At 45.4% G+C, this 17,919-nt stretch overlaps 1 protein-coding gene across 7 annotated transcripts in view; it reads left to right on the plus strand.

Moving 5' to 3' along the window:
* ARHGEF6 (Rac/Cdc42 guanine nucleotide exchange factor 6) overlaps nucleotides 1-17,919 on the plus strand; it is a 386,722-nt gene that overhangs the window by 357,691 nt on the left and 11,112 nt on the right. For all 7 annotated transcript variants that reach the window (XM_029607806.1, XM_029607805.1, XM_029607803.1 and 4 more), the window contains one exon: nucleotides 14,354-14,408. In XM_029607806.1, the coding sequence (XP_029463666.1) occupies nucleotides 14,354-14,361 (8 nt within the window). In that variant the 3' untranslated portion in view covers nucleotides 14,362-14,408. The remainder of the gene's footprint in view (nucleotides 1-14,353; nucleotides 14,409-17,919) is intronic.

Consider the following 17,919-nt stretch of genomic DNA (forward strand, 5'->3'; position numbering starts at 1 on the left):
TTAGAGTGTTCATTTTTTCAACTCTAATTTCACAAAACCAAAGAATTTTACTTCACCCCAGTCTCCAATTCTTCACTCTTACACCTTGGATATTCAGAGCAAAGTTCCTATGAGATCCTTGAATCAATGTCTGAAATACTTCTGACTTCTAGAAAGGAATTCACTAGAGGGTCATATGATTCAAATGAAGGAGGTTTGCTAACTGGTGTGGGGCCAAAGTCCTAGATGCCTTTTCCTGTCCCCCTCAAAAACTGCTTGACTACCTTCTACATATCTTAGAGTCTGATCTTGAAACAAGCTTTCTACACAATGATGGCATATTCCATCATTGTGTAGAAGGAAGACCAATTTTTGATAAATACTTAGTTGTAAGGTTTAGGTAGGGCTTGCTTCATTTGAAGCCTCTCACTGTGTCATGGGATCTCAAGGTGGTTTTAACACAATTGATGAAAGCTTCCTTTGAGTCACTGAACTCTTGTAAAATAAAATATCTGACCTAAGCATACTTCAGCCCATGAAGGGCCGAAGTTTCAAGTCTTAGTAGCTTAACCTACTAAGTTTAATCATAAGAGCGGTGGTACTCTGCGTGCATCCTGAGTTTCTCCCTAAATTTGTGACAGACTGCAGTCATAATATGTCAATCGTCCTTTCAGTATTTTTCCCAAGGCCACATGCCAACAAAGGTGAGCAAGTCTTACATGCTTTGGATTACAAGGGAGCAGTTCTCTTCTATCTAAAGAGGACTTAAAGACCCTAGAAATTTCACTCAGCTTTGTCTTTCTTTTCATCCCAACAAGTCTGAAATTGCTGCCATCTAATTGGATAGCAGATTGCATTTCCTTCACATATGACCAATAAATTTGATCTTAGAAAGGCATGACAAGTCCCATAATGTTAGGGCATTGCTGTGTCAACCTCTTTAGAAGAGATGCACAAGCTGCAATGTGGAGTTCAGTTCACATATTCACATCTCATGCTTACTGTAAACCACTTCGGAAATTGTAAACTGCTTTTATGCACGGTCACATAGGTAGCTGTGTAGTTCAGGTTTTGGGGTTTCCTTAATTAAAGTTGTTACAAGTTAACAGTTTACAATTTTCCTCAATGAAGTTTCACCAACAAAAGAAAAATTAATTATTTTGACACTTTGTATTATTAAAGTTAAATTTATTAAACTGGCAATTGAGAATTTGGTTTACTGGGAAACAAGTATAAACATGAATTATGACACAAATATATTTTAACCTTGGTACCAGGTTTTAAAACATTCCGAACAAGTTACTTTCTGATAAGTATAACAATATATAAAATTCTGTCTATTTTATAAAATATTTACACTATAAAATATTTAATGTTTTTTTTTTTACAGAGGTTATCAACTTTGTGTCCTCAAGTAAAAATGCTAAATATATTACTGTAATAATACTAATAACACTAATATTACTAATATCAGTTCTCTGTTAATAAGTTGAATAGTGTTTTCAGATTCCACGGTTTTAAAGTCTTTAATACTTTTACTCGTGTAATTGTTGGTACGCTTATCTAAAACTCCCGCAATGACTTGTGAACGCTGGTCTTTGGTTGAAGATGAAAAGTTTTGGAGGCTACAGTTCTTTCTGGATGGACATCTCTTATGCTTGACCACTTTGTCTCTGGAACAATTTCCCACTATCCTGACTTTAACAAATCAATACAGGAACCTGTCTCCCTGAGACTGTCAATTTTCACTTTCTTGAATGTTACTAGCTATGTGTAGGTTGTTATCTTTATCTACTTTGTTTACTAGCTTCAAAATAAAAGGTTAATTCAGTTCCCTATCTACGTCTAGGAAAGGTGGATAAGAGTAAACTAATGTGTTTTTACATCAGACACTCTTTAAATGAGTTAAATAACACACAAGATCCTTACACCCACTCTTTCCTCAAACAATCCTCAGATAACTGTTTTTAAATGGAAATAAGGTTTTGAAAATAAGTAGTCTTGAAGCCCAGAATTAAATCTTTTACACTTTTGCCAAAAGTGATTTTAATTTTCCTGTGGAATTCAGCAGCAGTCACCTTTATCTTCAGGTGTACAGCAAAATATATAGGCAGCAATATTAGTCTGGTTCTAATAGGGCAGGGGTCAGGAACCTATGGCTCGTGAGCCAGATGTGGCTCTTTTGATGGCTGCATCTGGCTCGCAGACAAATCTTTAATAAAAAAGTAAAAATCTAACAAACCCGCCCCCACCCTCCTGACGCCCAGCAAGACCTCCAAAATTAATTTACTACAACCCCCCACCTTCCTGACCCCCCAAGACCTGCCAAAAGTCCCTGGTGGTCCAGCGGGGGTCCAGGAGTGGTCCGGGAGTGATCTCCTGGACTTGGGCTGTCAGCTGCCAGTAGTCAAAATGACGCCGATGGCCCTTTGTCCTCACTATGTCACTGGGGTTGACCAATGGCGGCGGTAGCCCCGGTGACATAGTAAGGGCAAAGGGCCGTCGGCTGCCAGTAATCAAAATGGCATCGACGGCCCTTTGCCCTTACTATGTCACAGGGGCTACCTCCGCCATTGATCGACCCCAGTGACATAGTGAGGGCAAAGAGCCATCGGCGCCATTTTGACTACTGGCAGCCGACAGCCCAAGTCTAGGAGATCGCTCCCGGACCCCCGCTGGACCACCAGGGACTTTTGGCAGGTCTTGGGGGGGGGGCGGTCAGGAGAGTGGGGGCTTGTAGAAAATTAATTTTGGATGTCTTGGGGGGGTCAGGAGGGTGGGGGTTGTAGTTAGTATGGCTCTCACGGAATTACATTTTAAAATATGTGGTGTTCATGGCTCTCTCAGCCAAAAAGGTTCCCGACCCCTGTAATAGGGCTTTAACTTCAGGGTAATTAAATCACACAATCAGTTTCAAAATTTTCTTTCATTCAGCTAACTATAAAAGCTGAGAAAATATCCGTGCTTCAGCTATTTTATCTTTAATCTCACTAAAGTAATTTTCTTACCTTTTGCAGTCAAATAAATATTAATAATCACTCTTATTCATTCTCATTCACTCTTAGTTAGTGTTTCCTAAATGTTTTTTGTTACGATCCCTCCTGTGTCTTGCACGCCCTGATGTTCCTTGATATTCCATAGTGTTTGTACCTGCCTCTACTTTGTTGCTTGAACTTGCGGTAGGCTGCCAGGAGTGCAGTACCTGCCTTGTCTTCTGATGTCTTGATCCTGCTTTCGGCTGCCTGGAGTGCAGCACCTGCTTTCGGCTGCCAGGAGTGCAGCACCTGCTTTTGACTGCCAGGAGTGCAGTATTTTCCCCGGACTGCATTTGCAGCATATTGCCTTTCCTGCGCTGCTTCCGCTCCCGCGGTTGTGGGACAGGGTGGTCCACGACCAGTCCAGCTGTGCTGGCTGTGTAGGGTGCCCTGAGGGACAGTGCCATCGTCATCCCTCCTATTTGTGTCAGCGTCCATGTCCATGGTATCCCGCTTTAGCGTCTGTCTACGTCTATGGTTCCCCAGTCTTTGTCTCCTGCTTTGGACCTTCGTCTGCCCACGTCCCATGTCCGGCCTGCTGCCTTGTGCCATCCCAGCGGCAGGTCCGAAAGGGCCGGGAACGGTCGGAGGACCGTTCATCTCCAACATTCCACATGTGGGATCCTGAGGCATGCAGGTCCGGCTGGGGGCTGGGTCCACGCTCACCTACCCTTGGTGCGGGGTCGTGCCAGGGGCCCAAGGGCACACTAAAACCCCAGCAGGATCGCTCCGCAGCGCCCCCGCTTGGTAACAGAATGCAAGGCCATGTGTTCGTGGTCCGGTCTTGGGACTTGCTTGTTTCTGGACTTTGAAATTTTCCCCTCTGGTTATGTTCTCACGACCTGCTGGAGGCGCCAGCTGTCTGGGTTCCACGACCCGCAGGAGGCGCCTGCACCCAGACCATCTGTTTCTGCCCGGGTTGGAGTTTCACGACCTGCAGGAGGCGCCTGCGCTCCCCCGGATGTTGTTTCTTTAGTTTGCTCCCACCCTGCCCCCCCACCCCCCCCGTTTGTTTCCTGCTTCTGCTGCTGTTCTGCTTTTGCTCGTCTGTGCTGTGTGTGGTTGCGCTTGTTTGTGCTGTGTGTGGTTGCGCTTGTTGCTCGTCTGTGCTGTTTTCCCCTTTGTGCTGTTCTCTGCTTGTTCTTCGTTTGTTCTGTTTTGTTTACGCTTGTTGTTTCCCGCTTGTGTGTTCCCGTCCTCCTCGTTCCCGCGTTTTGTTCCCTCACTTCCTGTCTCGCTCCTCTTCGCTCTTTCGTCCTTCGCTCCATTGCTTTCCGCTCTCTCGCTCCATTGCTTTCCGCTCTCTCGCTCCTTGCTCTCTGCTCCTTCGCTCTCCGCTCCCTTGCTCTCTGCACTCTCGCTCTCTGCTCCCTTGCTCTCTGCACTCTCTCTCTCCGTTCCCTTGCTCCCTGCTCCCTCGCTCTCTGTTCCCTTGCTCTCCGCTCCCTCGCTCTCCGTTCCCTTGCTCCCTCTTTTGTGTTTTTTGGGTGTCGGTTGCGCGGTCTCCGTTCACTCGGTCTCCAATCGCTCGGTCGCTGCTCACGCGGTCTCCGTTCGCTCGGTCGCTGCTCGCGCGGTCACCGTTCGTTCGGTCGCTGCTCGCGCGGTCACCGTTCATTCGGTCGCTGCTCGCGCGGTCTCGTGTTTGTTTGGTCTCGTGCTATTTGATCCCTCGTCATCCCTTCAGTGGTTGTGCTGTTGCTTGCTTGGTTGTGGTGGTGCTTGCTTGTTTGGTTGGTTGGTTGTGGTGCTTGCTTGCTTGGTTGTGGTGTTTGGTTGTAGTGCTTGCTTGGTTGTGGTGTTTGCTTGCTTGGTTGTGGTGCTTGCTTGCTTGGTTGTGTTTCTGGTCCTTCGAAGAGGGGGGGGGACCTGGAGGGGGGGGGGTACTGTTACGATCCCTCCTGTGGCTGCCCCTCAGGAGGCATCTTACATTTTCCTTTGGAGGCCGCTCTGAAGCCAGGGCCTCGCTTGAACAAGTGTCCAGGATTGGTTCCAGGGCCTGGGAGGCCTCGTTCCAGGGGCCTGCCTGAGGCTGCTTGTGTGTGTTTGGACTTCCTGGTTCCGGCCACGCCCTTCTCCTAGGGGCGAGCCCACGGCTCCTCTCCACAGTTATAGGGCCAGCGAGGGGCGGACCAGCTAGACTCCTCCCAGGGAGTTGCCTGTTTCTGGACTATAAAAGCCTTGCTTCTGCATTCATACTTCGCCTTGCATGGAGTTACAAGACTCTGGTTGTCTTCGCTTCCAGTGCGCCGTCTGGCCTCTGGACTCTCCTCCAGCTTCGTGTCCTTGTCTTGCACGCCCTGATGTTCCTTGACGTTCCATAGTGTTTGTACCTGCCTCTACTTTGTTGCTTGAACTTGCGGTAGGCTGCCAGGAGTGCAGTACCTGCCTTGTCTTCTGATGCCTTGATCCTGCTTTCGGCTGCCAGGAGTGCAGCACCTGCTTTCGGCTGTCAGGAGTGCAGCACCTGCTTTTGACTGCCAGGAGTGCAGTATATTCCCCGGACTGCGTTTGCAGCATATTGCCTTTCCTGCGCTGCTTCCGCTCCCGCGGTTGTGGGACAGGGTGGTCCACGACCAGTCCAGCCGTGCTGGCTGCGTAGGGCGCCCTGAGGGACAGTGCCATCATCATCCCTCCTGTTTGTGTCAGCGCCCATGTCCATGGTATCCCGCTTTAGCGTCTGTCTACATCCATGGTATCCTGCTGCAACGTCTCCTGCTTTGGACCTTCGTCTGCCCACGTCCCATGTCCGGCCTGCTGCCTTGTGCCATCCCAGCGGCAGGTCCGAAAGGGCCGGGAACAGTCGGAGGACCGTTCATCTCCAACATTCGACATGTTGGTTCCCGAGGCATGCAGGTCCGGCTGGGGGCCGGGTCCATGCTCACCTACCCTTGGTGCGGGGTTTGAATATGAAGACGAGTACTCTGCACTGTGTATATGGCTGCAGACATGTGCCCCAGGAGAGTCAGGACTTGACTCGCTGCCATGCCGTTTGTACTTTTGATGTTTCACAATAACCGGCTGAGGGTGATTGCCCTGTCTTTTGGAAGAAAGGCTCTGCTCTGATAAGTTACCAGGTGGACACCGATAAATTGAAGGAACTGTGTTGGTGTGAGGTTTGATTTCTGGAAATTGACCACCAAGCCTAAGGTCTGAAGACAGTGAATTGTCTGATATACCTGAGATTGTAGTGTCTGTGGATCCAATGCCACTAAGAGCCAATCGTCCAGATATGAAAACATTTGGATATGTTGTTTCCTGAGGTGGGCCACCACCACCACTGCCATGCATTTTGTGAAAACTCTGGGTGCAGCCGCTAGACCGAAGGGTAAAACCTTATATTGGTAATGTTGGCCCTTGCATTGAAAGCATAGGTACTTCCAGGACACTGGGTGCATCGGAATGTGGGTATATGCGTCCTTCAGATCTAGAATGGATTTTAAGGATACCATTTTGAACTTTTCTTTTACTAGGTATTTGTTGAGTTCTCGTAAATCCAAGATGGGACGTAGGCCTTCCATCTTCTTGGGAATGAAGAAATATGGGGAATAAAACCCTTTGTTCCAGGAGTATGTGTTGTATTGCACGTTGTTTGAGCAATTGGGTGATCTCCTTTGATAGTTGAAGGTGATCCTTTCTGGCATTTTTTGCATAAGGTAGGGAGGGAAGGGGTGGACTGGAAGAAAAATGAAGGTGGTATCCCTGATGTATGATATCCAGCACCCAGCGGTCGGATGTGATTTGTGACCAAGCTTGGGCAAAGGATTGTATCCTCCCCACAATGGCTGTAGGAGTAGGAGGTGGCCCTGCAGAATTCAAAAAGACGACTGAATCTTTGATGTAGCTGCAGACGCTTGTCCCTGGGTATGTTGGGCTCTAGGTCTGCCCCTTCTAGGCTGTTGTTGCAAGCCCTGTGGTCTCTGTGGTTGTTGGTAAGCCGGAGGTCGATATTGTGTGTATGGGCGAAATTGTCTTCTTTGGAAAGGCTGTCTTCGCATCGGAGGATAATACTGCCTGGTGAAGGAGAATAAGGCGGAGGGTTAACTAAAGATTGAACTGCCACCAATTGTTCTTTTAACTGCGATACCGTTTCTTGCAGTTGATTACCAAACAAGTTGTCCCCATGACATGGTAAGTTTGCCAGTTTGTTGTGGATGTCCTCCCGTATGCACTTGCTCTGATCCATGCAATTCTGCGAGCAGCTATTGCCGAAGCAGAGATGCGGGAGGACATCTCAAATGATTCGTATACAGATCTCAAGAGAGGCATAAGCCCTCTTGGTTGAAGGAATCCAGAATGTTCTGTCGAGGTTGGCAGGAGGGTCTTCAGCTGTTGCAGGCAGTCATAGAGGTATTGGACCATATAAAATTGATGTTGTCCAATACGCACCCCTAGCATCGAGGATTGAAAAGACTTTTTGCAAAATCATCTAGGTATTTATGGTCCTTACCCAGGGGGGGCATTTGAATGTGACCTTGCCTTCTTAGCTTTTTGTAATGCGGACTCTACCACAATGGATTGGTGTGGCAGTTGCGGGAGTGGCGTAAAAAGGAGACTGCTTCATTTTATATTTATTTTTATTTATTTATTTTTTGTTTTTTTATACCGATCTTCCTACATTAGATGCAAATCAAACCGGTTTACAAAGAACAAAAACTTGCCTGACGGCATTACATGGAACAATGAAACATTTAAGCAACTTTAAGTAACAGTCAAAGAGAAGAAAAACTAAGTATACTATTTAATTACATAGTAATCATAAGAACCATAAAAATAAGAATAAAAATAAAAGGAAAAGTCAAAAGCCTGAGGGACTCTTCAGAGGGATCCTGAATAAATGAGAGAGACTAATAACAGATCAAACCATATAAGAGAGAGAAATAAACAGAGAAGTGTAGTGAGAGATGTAAAGAAGGCTTTAAGCTAACAAGAGGGTTCTGGAAAAGCAAGCTTGAATAACCAAGTTTTAAGTTTTTTCTTAAAGGAGATTGGGCAAGTCTCTTGTCGGAGGTCAGGAGGGAGAGTGTTCCAGTTAGAGGGACCAGCGATAGAAAAGGCCCTTTTTCTTAGAGATGTTTTTGCTTGAGGGACGAAGAGGGTACCTAGGTATGCTCTTCTCAAAGGTCTGTTGGAATATTTAGGGAGAACCTGGAAAGTGAGATTGAGAGGGGCCAGATTGTGTAGGTTTTTGTGCATGATGGTTAGCACTTTGTAGATAATTCTATATTTGATGGGGAGCCAGTGGAGGTGGTAAAGGATTGGAGTGATGTGATCCCTCTTATTTGTATTTGTCAAAATCCTGGCAGCTGAGTTCTGTAACATCTGTAATGGCTTTATAGTTACAGCAGGGAGTCCGAGCAACAAAGAGTTACAGTAATCGATTTTAGTGAGTAAGATTGATTGAAGAACCAAACGGAAATCATAGAAGTGTAGAAGGGGTTTAAGTTTTTTAAGGACTTGTAATTTGAAAAAGCATTCTTTAGTAGTATTGTTAACAAATCTTTTAAAGTTGAACTGGTTGTCCAAGAGGGTGCCTAAATCTCTTACGTACGAAGAAATTTTGAAGTTATCAGGTATTGTTGAAGGGAAGGTAGGAAGAGAGTGGTTATCAACCTGAGGTTGAGCATTAGGGAGAAAGGTTGTTTCTCTACTAAAGAGATTTGCATCATGAGAGATGATTAGGAATTCTGTCTTGTCTTTGTTGATGACTAGGTTAATCTTAAAGAGGAGAGAGCTGATTTCCTGGAAGCAACTGTCCCAAAAGATGATGGTTTTTTGTAAAGACTCCTTGATGGGGATGATAATTTGGATATCATCTGCATATATGTAATGCTTGATTTTCATCTTGGTGAGGAGAAGGCAGAGAGGAAGTAGATAAATGTTGAAGAGGGTTGGTGAAAGGGCAGAGCCTTGTGGAACACCCAATTTGGAACTGATTGTATGTGATTGATTATTATTGATTTTCACCTTGAATGATCTATTATGAAGGAAGGAACGGAACCAGTCCAAGGCAGAGCCCGATATGCCAATATCCATGAGTCTGTCAAGAAGAATTGAATGGTTGACCGTATCAAAGGCAGCCGAAAGATCAAGTAGAATCAGGAGGTGTGATTGTTTTTTGTCCATGTTCACCATGATGGAATCAGTGAGCGCGATCAGAAGTGATTCCGTGTTTAGAGATTTACGAAAACCATATTGTGATGGTGATAGAATCTTGTGATCCTCCAAGAATTCTGTGAGTTGTTTATTAACTATTTTTTCCATGATCTTGGCAATGAAAGGCAGGTTGGCAATGGGGCGGAAGTTTGCTGGGTCAGTAGTTGATAGGTTGAGTTTTTTTAGGAGAGGTTTCAAAATGGCTTGTTTTAGAGAATCGGAAACTAGTCCTTGGGTTAACGAACAGTTGATGATTTTTGCTATAGGCTTGGCAATGGTATTTGGAATAGAAATGAGGAGATTTGATGGGATGGAATCTAGAGGATGAGATGAGGGTTTATGTTTTTTCAAAATATTTTCCACTTCAAGAGAGGAGGTGGTTTCAAAGGAGTCTAACCTGGCAGTCGTCTGTGTTAATGGTGTCGTCTGATGAAGGTTAGGAGGGTTGGTTGTAGTAAACTGTTTGGTGAGATTAGTAATTTTGTTTTCGAAGAAGTTGGCCAATTCATTAGCTTTGATGAGAGCATGGTCATCAGGAATAGATGGTGGCAATGGTTTTGTGAGGGCCGAGATGTAGGAAAAGAGAGCTTTAGAATCGAAAATAAAGTGGTGAATTTTTTTTGCGAAAAGTTCTCTCTTGGTTTTGAAAATGGAGTTCCTATAGGTATTGAGGGTGGACTTGTAGCTTGCTAAAGTTGAGGGAGACAGATTTCTACGCCAAATATGTTCTTTATTTCTGAGGAGTAGTTTGATAGTTTTCAGTTCAGGCATGAACCAAGGTTTTCTGTTGTCTTGGGCCTTGTGAATCACCTTAGTGGTAAGGGGGCAGGTTTGGTCTGCGACTTTATTGATAATGGAATGCCAAGAATTGATGGCAGAGTTTGCATTTGAGAGGTCTAGCTGAGGTAGTTCCTTTTCAAGATGATTAGTTAGGACTTCTGTTGAACATGGTTTTCTGAAATGAACCGTGGTTTTAGGGAAGGATGGGGGAAGAGTGTTTGCTATCTCGAGGGTTGTGGTAATGATTTGGTGGTCCGACCAGGGAACTGGATTACATGTCGGAGAAGATGCAAGAGAGATACCTTCATTAATGAAAATCAAGTCCAAGGTGTGGCCTGCTTTATGAGTTGGGTTGTTAATGATCTGTATGAAACCCATGTTCTGAAGTGAAGATAAGAAAATTTCACAGTTGTGAGAACGTATAGCCGAGTCGACGTGAAGATTGAAGTCACCCATTATTAAAGCAGGAGAGTCATAGTTGATGTGTTTGGCTATGTATTCAATGATAGGAGATGGTTCAGCATCAAGAATTCCAGGTGGAGCGTAGATTAGGCATATTTGTAGTTCTTTTGATTTGAAGTATGCACATTCTATATTAGTAATGAGGCTTGAGTGTTGTAAGGTTATTTTTAGGCCTTTCTTAGCTGCGAGTAACAGGCCACCACCTCTTTTCTTCGGTCTGGGAATCGAGAAGAGGTCATAAGATTGTGTGGGGAGTTGGTTAATGATTACTGAGTCTGTGGATTTTAACCAAGTCTCTGTGATGGCACAGATGTCAGGATTGGTCTCTGAGAGAAAATCATTGAGTATATGAGATTTTTTTGAGAGAGATTGTGCATTGAAAAGAGATAGGGTAAAAAGGGAGAGCCCAAGGAATTGTGTGATAGGAGAAATAATGATGGGGATTAGCCTTTTCTGCTGGTAGGTGTGAAATTGAGGTGTTCTCTTTAATTCTCTGGTGATTGTAAATAATGGGGATGTTGAAAGCATGCATTTTGAGCGTAGATAAGAGGAGGTGAAAGGAACAGAGTAGTGGACTTCTGAAAGGAGTCTGGAGTAGAGAGAAAGCAAGAAAGGTCACGATAAATTAAAATAGTGATTGCCCTCAGTGACTGCATGAAGGGGCGCACAAAGGGGCAAGCCCCTTTGTCGCGCTCTTGAGAGTCTGGGTGTGAGAGGCGATGACCTGGTGATTTTCCTTGTGGATTATGTTCTAATTGCTTTCTTTTTTGAGAATGCTTTAACCCTCGTATGTCTTCAGCTGAATGAACTCTTTGCCTGGATCTTGATGGATGCTGAATCTTTTCTGGGTGTTTGTGCGGCTGAGGTAATAAAAGCCTCAATCCTGGGCTTTTAGAGGCATGTGGGTGCTTTGGTTGACTTTTTTGCGTCGATTTTATAGGCGTCTTTTGTGATTGTGCCAATCGCAATGGTTGTACCGGCGTCAATGGTTGCGCCAGCATCAATGTTTGCGCTGGCGTTGATGGCTGCGCCAGCGTCAATGGCCACGTCGGTATTTTTATGTGTGTCAACTTGGGAAGTTGAGCCGGTAGGTGACTTCGGTGCTCTGAACGCGCCGACTTTGAAGCTTGAGTCGGAGGCGCATGGTATGTCAGCGTTGATGCGGGCACAATACTCGACACATGCCTCGATGTTTTTGAGGTTTGATTGGAATCATATGGTCCTTCCCTATGAAAGAGATGCTTGTAGCCTTTAACCTTTCTCAAACCCGAGGAGGTAGGCCCCATCGACACAGTTCTCTGGGTCCTTTCAGGCTGATGTGTCGCCGGTCCTGACGACGAGTGTGATTCTGAAGGGGGTGCATAGGAGCCCCTAGCCAACCTCAATTTCTCTATTTTATCGGCCCTTTGACGCCGGGCTCTAGGCGACATTTTTCCACAATGCCTATAGGATTCTTGATTGTGGTCTGGTCCCAGACACACATAGCAGGCTTCATGTTCATCAGTGAGCGACATAATCTTCCTCAGGCGCATGGTTTGAATCCCGATGGCCTGGGCTTCTTATGTGCTTCACTTGTGTCCATTTTCTTCTATTTTTAAACCTGAAATTTAACCTTTCATAGATCACTGAGGAGAGATCCAAAGCTCCGCGTGTGTTCCCGCGCGCGAAAAAAATAGACTGAGGAGAATCTGCTTTTCCAGCACGGGAACCCACGCGCAGCCGCACAGAGCAAAGCTCTGTTACAGCTTTGAGAAGCTTTGCCTCCCGGGCCTGAACAGACAGCCCCAAGACAGCATGGCTGATTCAGCCCTGTTATTGATGGGAAACTAAAGGAATATTGCTGATATCATAAAGAAGAAAAGTATCTGTCCCACTCTAAAAAAACCCCAAAAAACAAAAACCCTTGGTTCAAGAGATTACTAAAAAGGAAAATTATTAACTAATTTAAATGCATTCCCAATTATATCAATTCTTTAAACAAAATTGTGATTTGGCTACAATTTGTACCATTACTTTAAACTTTGTTACAGGTGAGCAGGTGACCAGTGCTCTGTTGTTAAGATAATAGCTTCCCTGGATACCCGTTGCAATGGATCCCAAGCACTTTACTCAGTGCAGGCATTACTGGCACTTACACAGCCCCTTCAAATTCATTATTTTATTTTTTATTCTCTTCACCACATTTACATTATTAATTAGATACTGGCTCCCGACATGTCAGCAAGTTTGGCAAGTTCATTCTTCAAGGTCTCTTTGATGGTTAAAATCCAACTCAAGCTTCCCAGAGCACATTTTTATGATTTAGAGTTGTCTTCTGCTTTAAAATACCTATTGGTAACTTTATTGTCATTGTTTTCCCATGCATTTGACTACAGTGAACTACTTGTTTTCAGAGAAAGCAAATTTGCTTACCTGGAATATGTGTTCTCTGAAGACAGTAGTTCACCAGTCACACATACCAACCTCCTCCTTTTCTGGAATTAAGCTCATTTGATTAATTGCAGAACTGAGGTTTTCTACAGAGCAAGGGAACTACCATCATGCCTAGAGGAATCTCTAAGATTTTCCTAGAAAGCTCAAGAAAACATGCCTGTGTCAACATCATCATAAGAACATAAGAATATGCCATACTGGGTCAGACCAAGGGTCCATCAAGCCCAGCATCCTGTTTCCAACAGTGGCCAATCCAGGCCATAAGAACCTGGCAAGTACCCAAAAACTAAGTCCATTCCATAGCAGTGGCTATTTTCTAAGTCAACTTAATTAATAGCAGGTAATGGACTTCTCCTCCAAGAACTTATCCAATCCTTTTTTAAACACAGCTTCACAACTGCACTAATCACAAATTCCAGAGTTTAATTGTGCGTTGAGTGAAAAAGAACTTTCTCCGATTAGTTTTAAATGTGCCACTTGCTAACTTCATGGAGTGCCCCCTAGTCTTTCTATTATTCGAAAGAGTAAATAACTGATTCACATTAACCAGCTCTAGACCTCTCATGATTTAAACACCTCTATCATATCCCCCCTCAGCCGTCTCTTCTCCAAGCTGAAAAGTCCTAACCTCTTTAGTCTTTCCTCATAGGGGAGCTGTTCCATTCCTTTTATCATTTTGGTCACCCTTCTACGTACCTTCTCCATCGCAACTATATCTTTTTTGAGATGCGGCGACCAGAATTGTACACAGTATTCAAGGTGCGGTCTCACCATGGAGCGATGCAGAGGCATTATGACATTTTCCGTTTTATTCTTTATTCCCTTTCTAATCCCAGCATTTTGTTTGCTTTTTTGACTGCCGCAGCACACTGAACCAATGATTTCAATGTGTTATCCACTATGACGCCTAGATTTCTTTCTAATATGGAAACTGACATTGTGTAACTATAGCATGGGTTATTTTTCCCTATATGCATCACCTTGCACTTATCCACATTAAATTTCATCTGCCATTTTGATGCCCAATTTTCCAGTCTTACAAGGTCTTCCTGCAATTTATCACAATCGGCTTGTGATTTAACTACTCTGAACAATTTTGTATCATCTGCAAGTTTGATTACCTCACTTGTCGTATTTCTTTCCATATCATTTATAAATATATTGAAAAGTAAGGGTCCCAATACAGATCCCTGAGGCACTGATAATGTCACCCATATGATGTGACTGATGAATTGCTATCGTCAAAGAATACCTATTACAGGCAAACAACGTCACTTTCTGCTGATTGTTCTTACACAAGCACACTGATTTGAATACATACCATTTTTTCAAGTCTCTTGGTTTTACACAGCTTTATATTAAATATTGCAGGTTATAGTTGTTTAAGGTGAAGTAATCATGTACATGCATGTTTTACTTAAGTATAAATATGTCTTTTCTAAAACATTTGTCTTTGATGTTTCACTTATTTTAAGAGGAATGCATTACTACCCTTTTTTCTTTTCTAGGAGCCTAGTAGACACAGTTTATGCTTTAAGAGATGAGGTCAAAGAATTAAAACAGGTTTGTAATTCAAGCTCTCTATATATTGTAAATATTTCTGTTGGGTATGGATATGAGGAACCTATCTTGCCATTTACATTTAGCAATGCTTAGTAATGGTTAGATATTGGATCCTACAACATTTCACAATAAATTTCTGTCCAAAGAATACAGCTGTCTGCACTTTAACAATATGATCAATTCTACCACCACCACGTCACCTGTTAAGGGTCATGGTGGTTGCATCCGGTGTCTGTGCTATGAGCTATGACTGATCTGTAGAAAGAGTAGCTTAAATAAAGACCCACCTAGTCAACTCATTTTCCCAGACCTCTGCAATACCACAGACCCTAATTGATATCCATTTTTTTTCAATTCACCACTACTGAATTCTGTTTCCTAAGAAGATTATTGTTCTCTGTTAATAAGCAGACATGAATTAGCCATTACACTTAGGGTGATGTCATCTGACAGCACTAACACAGACCCAGTTGACAGAGCTTAGAAACGTCTTACTAAATATGGATGGGAATTGTCTGCCTCTTGTGCCTCTCAGTCTTTGTCCAAGCCACCACATGGATGTGTTCCAAGTTACTCTCAATGATTTTGTTGGCCTTTTTTCTTTGGCCTAGTTTTTTCTGCTCATTGCAATTTTTCTCTTGCCGCTGCCTCGGCAACTCATCAATAGAACTTTTCATTCTAAAAAAAAGAAGAAATAGAGAAATCCAAGGCCAAGAAGCCTGCAGTCAGCAATTTTAAGACTTGTCTTTGTGGGTGCCAGATACCTATTCCATTTGCTATCACTGTCTGGTCCTGGATCATAACACTGCCAATTGATATAGTTGTGGTGGTATGTAAGAACATAAGAACATGCCATACTGGGTCAGACCAAGGGTCCATCAAGCCCAGCATCCTGTTTCCAACAGTGGCCAATCCAGGCCATAAGAACCTGGCAAGTACACAAAAACTAAGTCTATTCCATGTTACAGTTGCTAGTAATAGCAGTGGCTATTTTCTAAGTCAACTTAATTAATAGCAGGTAATGGACTTCTCCTCCAAGAACGTATCCAATCATTTTTTAAACACAGCTATACTAATTGCACTAACCACATCCTCTAGCAACAAATTCCAGAGTTTAATTGTGCATTGAGTAAAAAAGAACTTTCTCTGATTAGTTTTAAATGTGCCACATGCTAACTTCATGGAGTGCCCCCTAGTCTTTCTATTATCCGAAAGAGTAAATAACCGATTCACATCTACCCGTTCTAGACCTCTCATGATTTTAAACATCTCTATCATATCCCCCCTCAGCTGTCTCTTCTCCAAGCTGAAAAGTCCTAACCTCTTTAGTCTTTCCTCATAGGGGAGCTGTTCCATTCCCCTTTATCATTTTGGTAGCCCTTCTCTGTACCTTCTCCATCGCAATTATATCTTTTTTGAGATGCTGCGACCAGAATTGTACACAGTATTCAAGGTGCGGTCTCACCATGGAGTGATAGAGGCATTTCCTAGCGTGTAGCAGATGGACTCAAAACAAATGGGTATAGTGTGCTCGTGCTAGCAGTTGGAGACGGATCTGACGTCAGCACGGGTACATATACCCCCACAGGAAGTGTAGCAAATCAGTAATTTCCATCTCCAAAGCAGATTGGAGCTACCTCACGCTCGCTGAGCGTGTTTCCAAATTCTAACGACTAAATTCATAGAAGAAACATACTGAAAACGAGCCCCGCACTCCTGTGGTGATACCAGGCGGTCACTCACCCAATTGAGTTTCCCGAGCTGACTTCCGTGGTCCCTCGGAGGTAAGAGCCTCGGTCCGGTGGCCGGTTCGCGGCAGGGACCCAGCCCCCGAGTGAGAAGGGCTCGGGCGCGGCTTGGCCCCCGAGCGAGACAAGTTTGGGCGCGGCCTAGAGGCAGCCTCGGTCCTGGCGTGGACTTGGCCCCCGAGCGAGACGAGTTCGGGCGCGGCCTAGAGGCAGCGGGTGCACTTCCTTAAGCGCGGCGGTGAAGGTACTCACCCTCTCCCCCCGCAGCTGGAGACCGCCCGGGTCACAGCCGGGAAGCGCCGAAGACAAGGTAAGGCGTACATCTTTACTTGGTCTCCGAGGAAGTGTGGACTACCTGGGCCTGCCTATGAGGCAGCCCGCCTAGGAGGTCGCCATTTTGCCTGCCTACTCATCTTCGCCAATTAAGCACACGTTGCTAAGCGCACGCGATAGGCGCACGTTCCTAGCGCACGCGATAGGCGCACGTTGTTAGCGCACGCGATAGGCGCACGTTGACTAAGCGCACGCTACTAGGATACGCGCACATTTATAAGACGCCCGTTTATAGGCGCACATTTATAAAGACGCCCGTTATAGGCGCACATTTATAAAGGCGCTCGTTATAGGCGAACATTTATAAAGACGCCCGTTATAGGCGCACATTTATAAAGGCGCACGTTCATAAGACGCCCGTTCTAGGCGCATGCTGTTAAGCGCACCTGTTAGGCGCACATCGTTGGGCGACACCAAATTTCAGGCGAATGGAGCATAAGAGAGCCCATGCGTCTGCAGAGCCGGCACCTCCAGAATCAGGCATGAAAGCTCTAAGCCTCTGCTCAGCATGCAACCTCAGAGCCACACAGAGCGAGGAAGCAGACTCCCTATGTGCCCAATGTGAGGAGGCCATGGGAGTTCCAGGACAGGACCGGTCCCAGCCCAGCGGTTCCTCAGGGAACACACCGGACTTAGCAGGCCGCGGCGAGCAGCCAGGGAACCCGAGAGACCTGGTGCCCCTACGGCCAGATCCGGCTTCGCTTTCCTGGGTAGAATTATTCAAGGGGATTCACGCCTTTGTCCAGATGCAGTCTGCTCCTCGTATGGGTCTTTCCGTCCTGGTTGATCCAGCCCCTGGACCCTCGAGACCTAGGCGCGGCCACTCGCCACCTGACAGCCCCGATTATGGGGATTCGGATTGCTCCGAGGAACATGAGGAGCCCCCCGAGGAGGGTGAACTTCCCTCGGAGATAGAACCATATTGGACCATGAGACGCTTCTTTCGGAAAGAAGATCTTCCAGGCCTGGTCTCACAATGCTTATCGGAGCTGGCCATTCCGGGCCAGGACGCCCCAGGGGACCCTAAAATGAACCCCCTGCTAGAGGGCCTGCGCCAAACGGCTCACCACTTTCCCCTCCTACTAGCAGCACAGCAGCTAATCGATCTGGAATGGAAGGCACCGGAGGCCTCATTCAAAGGGGGTCGGGCCTTGTCTGGCATGTACCCTCTGGATCCGGCGTCCAAGGAGCTGCTGGCGTGCCCCAGGGTAGACGCCATAGTTAACGCATTTGTGAAGCACACTACCATTCCGGTGGAGGGGGGAGCGGCCCTCAAGGATACTCATGACCGATGCATGGACACCATTCTGAAACAAGCCTTTGAGGTAGCAGCCATGTCCCTTCGAATCGCGACTTGCTGCACCGTGGTGACGCATTCCTGTTTATCACAAGCGAGAAACAACACCCCGGGAGAAGACATGGAATCAGCT

The sequence above is a fragment of the Rhinatrema bivittatum genome, chromosome 6 (assembly GCF_901001135.1).
Source record: "Rhinatrema bivittatum chromosome 6, aRhiBiv1.1, whole genome shotgun sequence".
NCBI classification, from domain to species: domain Eukaryota; kingdom Metazoa; phylum Chordata; class Amphibia; order Gymnophiona; family Rhinatrematidae; genus Rhinatrema; species Rhinatrema bivittatum.